General features: G+C 43.4%; 1 protein-coding gene across 1 annotated transcript; it reads left to right on the top strand.

The window, feature by feature from the left end:
* The first annotated feature begins 1,683 nt into the window (after positions 1-1,683).
* KAZALD1 (Kazal type serine peptidase inhibitor domain 1) lies at positions 1,684-13,922 on the top strand. Its single transcript, XM_081006229.1, has 5 exons — positions 1,684-1,873; positions 5,039-5,638; positions 7,328-7,488; positions 10,514-10,661; positions 13,525-13,922. The coding sequence occupies exons 2-5, from the start codon at positions 5,101-5,103 to the stop codon at positions 13,620-13,622; spliced, it is 945 nt and encodes a 314-aa protein (XP_080862355.1). The 5' UTR covers positions 1,684-1,873; positions 5,039-5,100; the 3' UTR covers positions 13,623-13,922.
* Positions 13,923-15,229: the final 1,307 nt, after the last annotated feature.

The raw sequence follows: 15,229 nt of genomic DNA, 5'->3' as shown, positions 1-15,229 counted from the left end.
TTTAACCATTGAGGTTCCTCAATGAAAAGATTGGCAATGGCACAGAAGCTGCCTGAAGTTAGCTTGTCCACTATTGCTGATTGTCCTCTCCATTCCACAGGAGTAGAAGGGTGCTGGATCCAGGGATCCAGGATGTGCACTTCCAGATCACGCTGGACAACAGCTAGACTCACAGCCACAGTTGGAATCCTATATGTGAATTGTGGTGGAACCTTAGGATGGATCCCATAATCCTCATCAATGAACTTTTCACTCAGTGCTAAAAGTCTTGGTCCCTCCATATACATTTAGTTGATGGTTGCTCCCTTAGTTACACCTATAGTTCTGCAATACATGCAAGTGCAAAAGATCACTCTGGGGTTGTTTTGGTGGGAAGCAGCATACATATCAAATCAGGTATCTTCTCTTTGAAAAGAAAAGGGACACACTCCTGTTGCTGTTCATATGAACATAATTGGATCAGACAAAGAGTCTTCATTGAACCTTTTTACCACATAGGCATCTTAGCCAGCACAGCTTTGATATCCTAGAGAAGACAAAGGCAAATGTGTTGATCAGTGACATAAGGGCCCATCCATAACAGTAACAGTATGCAGTTGTCAGAGAGAAGGCTGAGATAGGCCTCTTATTTTTGACATGCCTTAAAAAAAACCACCAGGGAGTTTTTATACGGGGCCTTAATTAACTATGCAATCTAGCACACAATATGATTCTGCTGCCCTTGTATTTCAGTTGGGAAACCTCATTGGTGAGACAATCAAGAGAAAGATCACATGACTTTCCCAAGGAAATTCTGTTGTGATGCCTGGCTTGTTTATCTAGGTTTACATTCTTTCTCAGGGTATGAAAGAGCCCACATCTGAGTGGCAGACAAGGAAAAAGAGGGATTGCTTATTTTGGCACATACCAGATCAAACTTTTCATCTTTTGCTAGCAAATCATACGCAGAGATCTTTCTTTCTTTCTTTCTTTCTTTCTTTCTTTCTTTCTTTCTTTCTTTCTTTCTTTCTGTAAATTCGCATCTATGTAAATGAGCATATGCCATTTTTATGCAAATACGTGCCCTCTTTAAATGTTCTATTTTGGGAGGCAGTGTGTGGATTCTGTCTTGAACCAACCTGCACTGTTGCTTTGGCAGAAAAAGTTCGGTATTTGGCTCCTGTCATGTCTTAAAGGTGCTGCCTCTTCCCATCTCACCACTCTGATGTTCCTCACTAAGAATGCCCTCTGAAACATACCATCCATGTAGCAACTAAATATCACTTTCCCCAAATACCTCTCACTTTCACGGCTTTTCTTTACAGCAAGCAGAAGGGGCCACTCCAGGAGTTTCTGGGGGCTCTTCTGCTGTGGAATGTTTTGCTTCGGAAAAATCAGGCACATCTGCCACCCAAGAACTCTGAGCTCCCCCCTGGACATGTTGAGTTCCAGTTTATACTTCTAATAATAAAAAAAGGATTTTTCTGCCTAGAGCCTGCTTCCTAAGTAGTCAGTGAAAAAGGTGTCTAGTTACAATTGTGGTTTCTCCATAGAGCAGAGCCAGGAGTAGCGAAGGAGGTTTCTGTTGGGCTTCACTCGTGGCCATTCAGCATGAAAACAAGTCTAGTGGCTAATCAGGCAGGCTTTAGTGGAAGTAGTACTGTTTGTGTGTGTTGAGGGGCGGGAGAAAGGAGAGGGCTGGGATCAGGGGATCACATTTCATTGTGACATCACTGGTCCTCATTCCAAGCAGAGATGCAGACAAACTAATCCACTGGAAAAGGCAAAAATCATCCAGCTTAACCCGGTTGGAGGGGATATTCAGGACGGCATTGGAAGCAACTGATCACCAGGATTTTGAACCAGCCACAGGCTTTGCCTAGTCTGAGCGGAGGTAGGTGCATCCACCACTGTATGGGGAACAGAGCTGCATGATTATTTTTTTTAATGAGATATTTTAGGGCTACACTGTCTACTGTATATAGTATGCAAGGAACTGGAGAGTTCTCAAAAGAAGGAATACTCATTACCATGATTTGCTGGATTAAGGCAATTCAAGTCAGGTCTAGCATTTAAAATACAGGAGGGTAAATATTTGCATGGTGAGACACTTTCAAATACTGGAGCTTCCTGAACTTTCCTTTCAAGGTTAAAGCATGGTCCTCCAGACCAGCTGCTCAGACTAACTTTCTGACAGTAAGAGCTGTTTGACGGGGAATCAAATTCCCATTAGAGGTGGTGGATTCTCCTTCCTTGGAGGTTTACAAGCAGAGCTTGGGTGGCCATCTGTCATGTATGATCTAGTTGAGATTTCTGCATGGGGGGGGATTGGAGTAGATGAGCATCAGGGTCCCTTCCAACTCTACAATTCTATGATTCGATGAGCTCCTTGACCATTCCTGAAATCTCAAGGTATCCACTGATTTCTGAAACTCTTGGAGTCAGTTCTGGAAAAACGAGCATTTCAGACTTGGCTCCAGGTTTTCAGCCACAGGAGATACAAATCCTTGGAAACATTTAAGCACTGGTTGGATAAACATCTGTCATGGATGGGATGGGTCCAAAGAATCCGGTCTACAGGCAAAGCATGAAACAATTGGCCTCTAAAATCACTGCTCGCTGTGTCTCTATGGGCCCTGATGCTTCCATTATTTCCCCTGGTCCCCTGTGCTAAGTTCCTCTAAAGATGTATCTAAAGTCTAGCAAAGTTTTCAATTAGCAGGGAGAGAATAACATTGTTGAACAGTAATATTCCTGAGGGTGTTCGGAAACTGAATTACAGCACTTCATTCATTCTGATGTATTATATTTAGCATCATACTGTTATTTACATCACAGTCCTAGACATGTTTACTCAGAAACAAGTCCCACTGTGTTCAGTGGAGCATACTCCTAGGTAAATGTGCATATGGTTGCAGCCTTAACTTCACAGCAATTGAGCCGTCATAGGGCCCATCCAAACAACTTTTTAATTGCATGTTCATGATGATTTGTGATAATGATGGTATCAGGGGTGGTCATACACAATCTTGCTTTCAATACTGTTTTCACCAGCAAATGTTTTGGGGTATTCATACTGCCTCATTTCCATTCAGTGCATATCCTGCAACTTCCTGCTGAAATTCCAAAACTTTTTATACCACAGATGTTCAGGGTGTTGCCCTGCATATGTCCCACTGTAGTTCCTCCAGACAGCAATAATTTGGTAACATTGGGGAAGCACTGAAGAACAATTAATGATATATAATAAATCCACCACTATTGTGTCAAGAATATGTTGCAAAATTCCTCTGCAATAAAATATGTTGTAAAAATAATCCACAATAAAACACATTGCAAAATTCATCCACAACCAAACACTAGAGACCTTCCCTGAGTCTTTCTCTCTCCCCCTGTATTATTATCACCAGAGTCTCAAGACCTAGTATGTTGGCAGAAGTGTAATTTCTAGCTCACCAGTAAAAGTTGCTATCATCATAGTAGCTAACTAAAGGTCTGGTATGAAAATGTGCATGTTTGTGGTTAGGAGGGAGTGGGGAGTAAAGGAGAACAATTCTGGGAAGGCTTGGCTGTCACAAGATAGCCCTTAATGCCCGGGGCTATACAGAGTGTGTTTTCTATAAAACAATAGAACTCCTTCTGTTATGGATTAGTTTCATCTGAAATGCCATGCAATTTTTTCTTTAGCGCTTGTCTGTAAGTGAGAATATTGCTAGCAGTGCTCATTAGTGCACTTCCATAATAACAGAGTGGGGTTTCTATCTCCAAAGTTAGGGGGGGGAATGCAGGTTGTCATGTTAGTCATTAGGACCTGGATGGACAGAGAAATCTAGAGGAGATGGTACAAAAACACATCTGAAATACTAGGTTCTGTCTTCAGACCTGAGGTGTGGGTGTTCTAGCGATACAGAGCAGCCCAGAGGAGTTGGGTTATTTTATTTATTGCTGAGGATATATCTGTTTGTCTATTAGACCAAAATAGGTAGGTGGATCTAGGATCCTAGCTTTTGGAGGGAAGAGGCATGAAATAGACATTACCATGGAGGAGTGGGAATGGGGGTGGTAAAGGTGATAAGAACCAAGGATAATATACTGGGGGGGGGGGGACCTGCTTGACACTTAATTGGCTGCAACTGCAAGTGAGTGACAGAAATAGCAATTGCATCCCCTCTTCCTTACCCAAGGGCCATTTCTTTCAGAACAACTGTTAACTACCTGATACAATGCAACAGATGTCCCTGTCTCAATGGCAGCCGCATGGCTGAAGTCAAACAACCCCCAATATTTTGAATGAACTAGCCTAGAAAAATGATCATGGACAAGAATAACTTCGTGCTGAGTGAATATTTTCACAGCATGACTGCTCCCTCATTGACCTCGCAGGCTTTGTTCTAAAAGGAAGCTTGTACAATATACATGAAAGGCAAGCTTGGGAATTAACATTCATAGCCTTATGGCAGAGAAAGCACAGTGGCTTAAATAGACTAGGGCTTGAGTTCCTGGCTTGGGACAACAATAGCCCATAACCACCTGTTAGCTATTATATTTTTCAATGCTAAAATAATTGTAAATAAACTGTGATCTGAAATGATCGAAATGCGCTTTTACTATTGTTCTGGATATAATACCTCAGGTTTAACTTTCCCGTCTGCCTGATGAAACATCTTGCAGTTATATATATTGTATGGGCGACTCTCAACTTTCACGGGAGTTACATTCCGGTGATAGCGTGTAAAGCTAAAATAATGTATGGTCAAAATACATTGGGTTCAGTGGTGGGTGGGATTGCCTTTCCCCCCAGTTGATCTCCCTTGTTCCTCATATAGTTCCACAGGAACACAAGAAACTGCCTTATACCAAGTCAGCCCAGTAGTCCATCTAGTTCAGTATTGTCTACACTGATTGGCAGGAGATCTCCAGGGTTACAAGAAGGGGACATCCTCAGCCCTACTTGGAGGTACGGCCACTGAGCCACAACCCTTCCCCACACCTCAGGGATTCATTAAGTGGTTGCCTCTGAATATATCCCCCTCTTCTAAGTTCTGTTTCCTTTTTGCAGGCACTGATGGCCTTGTAGAGAAGATTGCAGTGACCGGTGCTGAGGACCCAAGTGTCCAAGGGATGTTTTTCGGCAAGGGTGATGAATGGATGCCAAGTTCCCGAAAGCTTGTGAGAATGTCTCGGCCTGCTAACTTAGTCACCTTTCTCTTGCTATTTTCGTGCTGGGATGTACTCAGTCGAGCCCTGCCTGTCGGCCCAGATTACTTGCAGCGTGGCTGGCAGAGGCTTCTGGAGGAGGGGGAAAGCTGTGTGCAATGTAGATTGGAAGAATGTCCCACGCCACGTGGCTGCCTTGCTGGGGTGGTGCTGGATGCTTGTGACTGCTGTTGGGAGTGTGCCAATCTGGAGGGCCAAATCTGTGACTTGGACAATACCAACCACTTCTATGGCAAGTGTGGGGATCACTTAGAGTGCCGCCTTGATTCCGGGGACCTACGGCGCGGTGAGGTGCCTGAGCCTCAGTGCACTTGCCAATCTAGCCAGGCTCTCTGTGGCTCCGATGGCAAGACCTATGCCCAAATATGCAAATTTCAAGAGGTGCATAACTCCCATCCAGAGGCTAATCTCACTGTGGCCCATGAAGGACCCTGTGAATCAGGTAAGGCTTTTGCAGGTTTTCTCTAAATTTCCAAGTGAAGCTGCAAGCGATGATTTGGAAATAAAATGAGAAGGCATTTCTCCACATTTACATTCCAAGAAAAAGGGGCATTTGGGAAATGAAACAGACGGACAGCTTTAAGCTGGACAAAAGAGAAATGGGGAATGCTTTGACAGCTCCCTTAAACTAGTTCAAGCTTTTTTTTTTTTCAAGCCCAGTACAATGACTGGTTGCAAGATGAGCACTGCAACCCCAGAGTCGGCCACGACTGGACCTAATGGTCAGGGGTCCCTTTACCTTTACAATGACTGGTAGAGATGTTCCAGGGTCTCATGCAAAGATCTCCCCCATCACTTGCCATGTGAGCTTTTTAAACTGGAAATGCCAGGTATTAAACCTCAACCTAGGACTTTCTGTATGCAAAGCCCAACCTCACCTTAAGAGTGATGCATAGACCTCTTCACTGTGCACTGTAATTATTTTCTATGGAAAGCTGTGAAGACCAAGATCATGGGGTTCCACCCCCCCCCCAAAAGCAGTAATTGAAAATAAGGCCTGTATGGTTGTTAGGGGACATCCCCAGTGCTTAGAGTGAACCTAAACATCTGACCAGAAGCCTCTTAAGTGGCAAAGTGAGACCAGTCTTCTTTTTCAGCCTGTGTCATTTCCCCATGTGTTCAATCACATGTCCATTCCAGCCTATTTCATATCATCTGGATATTTTTTGTTACCATTGAAAAATCCAGGATTTTTTTTTATTGACCAATGTTTTTAAATATTTAAAGGTAAAGGTAAAGGGACCCCTGACCATTAGGTCCAGTCGTGGACAACTCTGGGGTTGTGGCGCTCATCTCGCTTTATTGGCCAAGGGGGCCGGCGTACAGCTTACAGGATTATCCATTCTGCAGCTCTCCAAGGTCTCAAGTAGAGAGCTATCTATCCCACCCAACACTTGGCACCCAATCCTTTGTTAACTGGAGGTTGACCTTGGGGACTTCTGCATGCAGAGAATATGCTCTATCACAGAGCTATGGTCCCCTCCCTGTGCAGCCAACCTCACAACAGGAGGAAGAGAGGGACTAGGATGCTTAAAATGTAGCCAAAGCATCTGACAGGAAAGCAGGCTGATTAGCAGCTGCCACAAGGATGTCACGTTTCTGCTGCAACATGAGACTCAGGCGGCATTCCCTGAGAAGCACTTCATTTAAACGAGTATGACAAAGCTCTGGACCACCGTTTAGGGGCCAAGGGCTGTGGTTCACAGATGTGCCATGATGCAAACACATGCTTGACTAACAACTGCTGGTGGGCAAGGCGAAGAGGACTATTCAGTTCAGTCATAAAAAGCCTGGCTTTTTTCTGTTTATAAGAAATAAGGCAGCGTAGTGCAACAGCTGGACAGAACAATGTGCTTAATTATAATTGTGGTGGTTGCTGCTGCTGCACCTAAAATTGCTAGTTGCTGAACAAAAATATTAAAATTACACAGGCACTGCTTGCAGGCTGACAATTGAAAGGTAAATATCACATCATGTACTAGAAGGATTACTTGGAAAGCACACCTAAATCAGATCTCAGATAGAACAAGCTGAGAGAACTAATCTATAAAATCCAGCATGAAAATGTTTTGTCTTCATATACAAGCAACCCAGAGATTATTTCCCTCAGATAGTTTTGGGTCTTTTCCAGAGCCCCACATCATATCGCCTCCCTATGACATCTGGAACATCACTGGGCAAGATGTGATCTTTGGCTGTGAGGTCTTTGCATACCCCATGGCATCTATCGAATGGAGAAAGGAGGGATCGGACATGCTGCTTCCTGGAGATGACCCACACATCTCGGTTCAGGTGAGCTACAAGTTCCAGCAAGAGCTCAGGGGGAGAATGGTTTGTGTTTATGGGGCAGGTCTGAAAAAGGATTTTGCAGCAGAAGATACTCAGATTACTCAGTTATTTGGCAGGCCTAATTTACCTTCTTTTAGCATCTTCCATCACTTACGGTATTTTTTGCTCTATAAGACTCACTTTTTCCCTCCTAAAAAGTAAGAGGAAATGTGTGTGCATCTTATGGAGCGAATGCAGGCTGCGCAGCTATCCCAGAAGCCAGAACAGCAAGAGGGATTGCTGCTTTCACTGCGCAGTGATCCCTCTTGCTGTTCTGGCTTCTGAGTTTCAGAATATTTTTTTTCTTGTTTTCCTCCTCCAAAAACTAGGTGCGTCTTGTGGTCTGGTGCATCTTATAGAGCGAAAAATATGGTAGGCTGACCTTAGGTCTTCTGCCCGCCAACCACAGATATGCCACAGATGAAGTTTCATTTTCTTCAGAATACAGTGGTACCTCGGGTTAAGAACTTAATTCATTCTGGAGGTCCGTTCTTAACCTGAAACTGTTCTTAACCTGAGGTACCACTTTAGCTAATGGGGCCTCCAGCTGCTGCCGCGCTGCCACCACGTAATTTCTGTTCTCATCCTGAAGCAAAGTTCTTAACCTGAGGTGCCACTGTATGTCTTTTTTGTTGCTGAAAAAACAGTTGCATCCCTGCATGTACATTTCCTTTGTTACCGTGAAGTTCAATTATCTTTTACTTTTTGCTGTTCCCCTTTGAGGAAGAATAATACACGTATCCACAAGGGCAGATGTGGAATATTGTACTCACTGTGCATAACCCTAAAACAGAAGGCTCGCCAAGTTATCTTTAGAAGGGTTAACAGGCTTGGAGCTCCATCCCAAAATAGAACTTGAGAGGCTGTAGGGCAGCCGCTTGTATACCCTTCTATTTAAAGGGCGTGTAAGGAAGTCCTGGGAAATTTTTATAGAAACTACAAATCTTTATTATTATTGTATGGAATGTTTGGGTGAGGCGAAAACTACATCACTGCTGGATTGAGAAGCTTGGGGAAGCGCCATGTTTCAGGCAGGGGGAAAGTAGTGTTATGCTTCTGATGGCATCTTCCGCTAGAATGAATTTCAAGTCACTTTCCTTGACTGCATTTTCTTGCTGGACCACACATTGGGGATGAAACCCAACAAATGAAAACTGGAACCAGAAACAGCTTTCCCACAGGGAAAAGCTGAAACAATGGAATAATCTCCAGAGAGAAACTCCATTTTCTGCGAGTTAATTAAAAACAGTTTAAATGAAACATTATGGAATATATTGCGCAGAAAAATCTTCAGTGTGAGGGTAGGTATTAAACCAGATGATGCTACCAAGGTCCTAATGCACCCCTAAATCCCCATGCACCCCTACAACTTTAGGAATCTATCTTTAAAATGGAATGGAAATCCTAGGCAGGTGGGAAGTGGTCTTCATTGAACACAGTAGTATTTACATTCTGGCAATCCTTCAAAGGATTGTGCTGTAAATCGGTTAGTCCCACTGGAGGATCCTCAGTTTAAGGTTAGGTTTCCCAGTTTAATCAGGAAATCTACTGGTTTGTGACTGCATATTTTAGTCTATTGCACAGACTTGTATAGCTTTGTACGAATGCAGAGAAATCTAGTTTTCATTTTAAAAGTTTCTAGACCTCATCTTAAAACTATATGTATGTAGACGTATAGTTAAGTATGTAGACATAATCTTCTAAGAGCTGAGAAATCAAAGGGGATGTGGGTGTGGCATTCAGCAACTGAGAGTGAAGTTTTTGAGTCCCACATAAAGCTGTTCGATTCAATCCATGGCAAGCAGTCCCTCTCCTACTGACTCCACAAACCCTTCATTTTCTCCTCTTTTCTATTCCAGCCCCTGCCAAGGCATTACAAATTCTGGAATTTGTTTCAGTGTTGCGCTGCTATTAGATAAGCAAATGACTATTTCAAAGTGATCTTTTAAATTCTGTGCTTCATGCGTTTCTGCCCATTGGTGAGGTAACATCACTTTTTGGATGTGATTCTGTGCTCTCTGAGTTGACAAAAGAAAGAGAAAGACAGAGCCTGTACATTCACTTTCAGAGAAAAGCTGCTTGTATCCTGTTTACAAAGGAGACTGAGAAACAAGAAGACAGTTTGTGGTCACTTTCCAGTCCATTCTGATTTATGCTCTAAAAGAAAAGAAAGAGTGTGCCACAGTACAGTTTGCTACATCTGCAAGAAATTTATATTGTTTTCCAGTTCAGAGTGGGGGTGAGGGGAGACTTGGTATTTCACAGCAGGCTGAGATGTCCCAGAGAATACACAAGTACAAAATATGTATGCGTCAAGTGTGAAATGTGTGTGCATATGTACGTCTTTTAAAAACCCAGAAGTGGGCCACCTTTCTTGTTTATGTGTACCCAAACACTCAGGATGGTGGAATATCCCATTTAAAGTGAGAACAAGGAATATGGTGGAATCCTACAGTTTCCAAATATGTACAGAGATGACTGAAAGAGACTAATTGTTTGCTCTGACTGCTGGGATTAGGAAAAGAGAAAAAGGGTCTAAATTATAGGAAGACAAATAATAAAGAAGAAATATGCATGCCTCAGAGGTCGTGGAGACCTTTTAAAGTGAAATATTCAGTCTTTTTGGCCCTGCCTTAGAACAGGAAAATGAGTCAACAGCTTTTGCATTCCAGGTGTGTGTCTTTCTAAATAACAAAAGATGTCCTATGTGACAGAGGTAGCATTTATAAATGACAAGATATGCTTGTGCAAGAAAATATATTTCAGAGAACATGATAGTGCTTCACCTGAAAGAAGGGCAAATGGAGCAATGCTAAAACTGAGATTTGACTCTGTGCAACCAGTATCTTAGATATGCCTGAATTGATTGATCTGTGATACAGAGACTGTCTCAATAACTCCCCATTGGAGATTTCAGCAGCAATCCACTTGCTGTAAAGTTTTTAACAATGGAATTGTGTCTCTCCTGTTGGTATATAATTAACTCTAGTTTAGGGGAGGCCCTCAGAAATATGAGGTGACCAGCTGGCTGCAGATTCAAGCTGTGCGGGTAACTGATGAGGGGACTTACCGCTGCTTTGCGAGGAACAACGTTGGGCAGGTGGCAGCTCCAGCCAGCCTCATGGTTCTCACTCCTGGTAAGTAGTTCCTACTCTTCCTCTTCTCCTCCTGACGGATTCATTGTGTTGACATTTCAGGCCCAGCACACCAAACACCCTTTGCCATATGTGAGAGCAGATCTTCAATGTCTCTTTAGTCTTCCCCTCTTCTGAGCTATCTGATACAGTGGTACCTCAGGTTAAGTACTTAATTTGTTCCGGAGGTCCGTTCTTAACCTGAAACTGTTCTTAACCTGAAGCACCACTTTAGTTAATGGGGCCTCCTTCCGCCGCTGCACCACCGGAGTACGATTTCTGTTCTTATCCTGAAGCAAAGTTCTTAACCCAAGGTAATATTTCTGGGTTAGCAGAGTCTGTAACCTGAAGCATATGTAACCTGAAGCGTATGTAACCCGAGGTACCACTGTATTATTCAGGCAACCGCTGCTATCAGTGCTCCTTAACTACCAAGTAGTGTTTCATATATCCTGTGTAACCAGCTGCGTTATGATTGAAGTTTTTTGTTTTTTTAAAAAGAATCAAATGGTTTATCCATAACTACTGATTATACCAACCTAGTCCTTGGTAAAATGTTGTTAACAGTGTTTTCTAAATAAAAGGAATTCAGATATATGGAATGCCATTTCCTCACACTCTGGGCAGAACTACACGTTACCAAAACATGGTTGCCAACAAAACTGGCAGCCCTGTGTCCATTTCCCCTGGATTACATCCTCATTACAATCAACATTTTCCCACCCCCTTTAGTGGCAGCAAGTCCTGTGGGTAAAGGGATTTTCAAAAAGCTAATGTAATGCTGTCAAGATATGATGGTAGTTGAACTACATGCTACAAAGGAACAGGTGGGGTTCTTAACGGGGGCTCCCAGTTTCAGTGATAACCATGTGTTTCCCGTAATGTTTAGTTCTTCTCTATGGTCACAATTCAACACAGAGTTAAGCAGCTCCATGGCAGATGTCTTCTGGGCCCAAATTCTACTTTTTGTTCACTGTATCAGGATATCCCTCTTTAGCATTCAATTTAAAATATCTGCAAAAACAATTAACACCAAATATTACTGTATTTTTCGCTCTATAACACGACCTGACCATAACACGCACATTGTTTTTAGAGGAGGAAAACAAGGGAAAAAACATTCTGAATGAAACAGTGGATGTATCATTTTTGCGCTTCATGCTGTGGCCACAGACATGCGATCTGATGGTGAATTTGGGGTGACCCAATGCAAAAATCCTGAGAATCCCTGTGGATCCATGCTTTGTAACCACGTTTTTGCACCATTGCAGCCCCAGGCAACAGTGGGTGCATGATTTTGGGGGGGCAGGCTGTAGCCATGGACATGCTATGTGCTCTGATGGTGAATTTGGGCTGACCCAATGCAAAGATCCTGAGGATCCATGTGGACCCATGCTTTTTAACCACGTTTTTGCACCATTGCAGCCCCAGGCAACAGTGGGTGCGTGATTTTTGGGGGGCAGGCTGTAGCCATGGACATGCTATGTGCTCTGATGGTGAATTTGGGGTGACCCAATGCAAAGATCCTGAGGATCCATGTGGATCCATGCTTTGTAACCACATTTTAAGTGGGGAGGGAAGGAAAAATACAGAAGGGACAAGGAGCACGAGAGGGGTGTGCAGAGAAGCAGCTGGCTAAGAATGCAGGAGAGGGGTATAACGGGAGGGAGGAAAGGAAGGCAAAAGTTTCCCCCCACCCACCCACCCAAGCCAGCCAGTTCGCGCTCTCTCTCTCCCACCTGCATGTTTTCCGGCTGCCTGATATATATATTTTTTAATTGCCTTGACAGAAGAAAGCATTTTAACTGCATTAAGAACTATTTAGCAGCGAAACCTAAGCTTTGCCATCCCTTAAGAGGTACAGACACTGTACTCTTCCAGATCGCATGAATTTACAGGCAAAACACTGTTTAAGGATTTCATCCTTTTAAATGGAAGAAAGCATATTTGAATGCTGTGTGTCCTCAAAAACAAAAGCAAGAAGTCAAATCAGAATTTTAAGCTGAACCTGTAATCTCTCTTCCCTTCACAAACATTGTTCCCTCCTGAGCACGGAGAGGAATTAGAAGGAAGGACGCTCTGCTTTCCCCTCTGCTTGCCTGGAGGGGAGGGGCTTTCCCTGCTCTTTGTTCCGTTTGAGCAAACACAGCAATGAAACAGAGAGGGTGGGCAGTAAGACCCTGAGGCAGAATGCAGGAAAGCAGCCGCTTCCTCTTTTCAGGTTTCCCTTCTCCGAGACACGATTTGATTTTTGCCTGATTTTTGCCTCCACTCGCGCCATTCGGCTCCAGGGACCACACATTCGCTCAATAACACGCACAGACATTTCCCCTTCCTTTTTAGGAGAAAAAATCTGCGTGTTATAGAGAGAAAAATACGGTAGCTTAAGCATGCTATTGTTTGTGAAATGCGTGCTTGGTTGATTTATTGGTTTGGTGAAAAGAAATACAGACAAAGACATGGAGATAAAATGTTTGACAAGTTGTTTGTCAGACGAGGCAGCTGCTTCAAGCAATGGATGCTGAGATGTGGACAGAGACGGTAGCCAATTCTTGCTGAACCCCTGTCCCAGCTATTCTCCTGTGTTAGAGAATAGAGAAGGGTGTGTCATGGGACCTGCACTGAGTTCCCTAAGGATGAGTAAGATTCAGCTGTCAATCTGGTAAGTTTCTGCCCATGGAATGGGGTAGTGGTGACATCTTGTCCTTCACCTCAGGCAGCAGAACTGAGACTTGGACCAGCCCTGATCTTGGCTGCTTGTAAAATGGACAACATCCAAATATCCCCACAGTGGTGAAGGATAAATAGCAAAGAATACAAACACTGTACAAGGACTAATTATTTGCTTTGTGCCCTGTACTTGCAGATCAGCTGAACATGACTGAATTGTCCCTGCCCAAGATGCCCAGACTAGGGCCAGACGATGACATGGAGAGTGACGATGACTCATATGACTATTACTGATGGCACATGCATGAGGGAGCTGTCAAAGGGAAGAGAAATGTACATCTATTCCATTTTGAACATTTGCCTCCTCATCTACTGCAGACCTCTGAGATAGCCAGTACTGAACCTTTGTGCTGAAAATATTCTATGGACAGTTTGGATATCAGTTAATTTTGGGTGGGGAAGATTTATGTATTTAATCATTTGACCCCTTCTTTTGTTAGGTGAAGAGGACAACAAGCAAGTGGAAAGAGGGGTTTTGGTTTTTTTAGCTGATCCTAGAGCAAATGGGCATTAAATGGTACTTTGATCACCTTTGGAGAATATAGCTTCTTTGACCTCGCACATCTCAACACGCATGTAAGCTCCCCCTTGGGGAAACAAGAGGCTTTATCCTCAATGCAGATAGCAGATACAAGAACCTTAGTTGAGAATAGAATATGGTGGGGGAAGCACCAAAAAAAACCCCAACCCCTCCACATCAGGGTCCCAATCCAGATTGCCCCCATACTTCAGTTTACTTTTAAAAAACCAGTTATGCAACTGCTAATTGCATGAATGATATTTTGACTAGTTTGATCAGAGACCAGGGCTTCATCTAGACAATTTGATGGCACAGCACACACTCTGGAGAAAAGACGAAGCTATGAGACCCCTTCTTGGGATGAGAACCCATCCTATTTCTTCTGTTCCAGATGCTCTCCACATGCTTGTTCTCTACCCTGCCCACCATTCCTTTGTTCCTTACCTTACAGACTCCAAGTTGTCTTCTTAGCCTTGATCTGTACTTCTGTTTGGTCTGCTTCCTCAGTTTGGATCAGCTCTTGCCCTCCAGATCAACTGCAGTGGCATTGTATAAGACACTATTCGCCATATGAGCTGAATGCCTTGACAATTGAAGCCTCTTATGCAAATACACTGTCATGATCAACTCTTCCATACTGAAGACAGTGCGGATAGGTTACAATGGTATATAGTAGGGATGCATATCCCTACAACTCGCTGAATCCTCAGGGCTCTGCCCAGGTCCCAACCCTCACTGGCCCTGCTCTGTATCTTCCTTTAGTGATTTCATCTGGCTGAAATGTGTCCTGTAACTGTGGTTACAACTCTTACTTGCCTGGATGGACAGTGGTGTGTGTTTGAGCACACCGACCACAGGTATGCTGTCCCCAAAAGGTTAACCACAAATGAATGTGGGGCCCTTGGCTGAAAAATGTTCCCCATCCCTGGTGTACAGCAATATAACAAGATTGACCTTTGAATAAGAACCACAATTCTCACTCCTGAAAATAAAGCAGATCTTGGAGAACCTCACTTTAAAGCACAATTGGAGGCCTGACTTCTATGCAGCAGCTTCTCTCAAGCCTTATGTACAGATTCATCTGTGATCTCATTTGTGTTGTTATATTTGTTACTGTCCTTTGCTTTCTAACAAAATCAAAAGCAGGGCAGGGTGGAAAGCATTGTGTTTCCCGAAGTGCTAGTGGACAAATCCACTTTCCCACTGTGTTTTCAAAGGTCTTTTCAGGTCTCATCAAAAGTCCTGAGGGAGCAGCTCCTGAGGATGTGTACACATCTGTTTTGTCCTTCACAGCTGAGATCCTTAGATGAAACTCTGGTTT

Source organism: Podarcis pityusensis, assembly GCF_964106645.2.
Source record: "Podarcis pityusensis genome assembly, chromosome: 5".
NCBI lineage: Eukaryota > Metazoa > Chordata > Lepidosauria > Squamata > Lacertidae > Podarcis > Podarcis pityusensis.
This window is presented reverse-complemented; position numbering and strand designations above follow the sequence as displayed.

Bases quoted from the DNA above. Each gene is read 5' to 3' on its own strand.
- KAZALD1 (XM_081006229.1), top strand. From the start codon at position 5,101: ATGTTTTTCGGCAAGGGTGATGAATGGATGCCAAGTTCCCGAAAGCTT. The intron at 5,639-7,327 runs GTAAGGCTTTTG...GGTCTTTTCCAG, and splicing joins TGAAGGACCCTGTGAATCAG to AGCCCCACATCATATCGCCT. The intron at 7,489-10,513 runs GTGAGCTACAAG...AATTAACTCTAG, and splicing joins ACCCACACATCTCGGTTCAG to TTTAGGGGAGGCCCTCAGAA.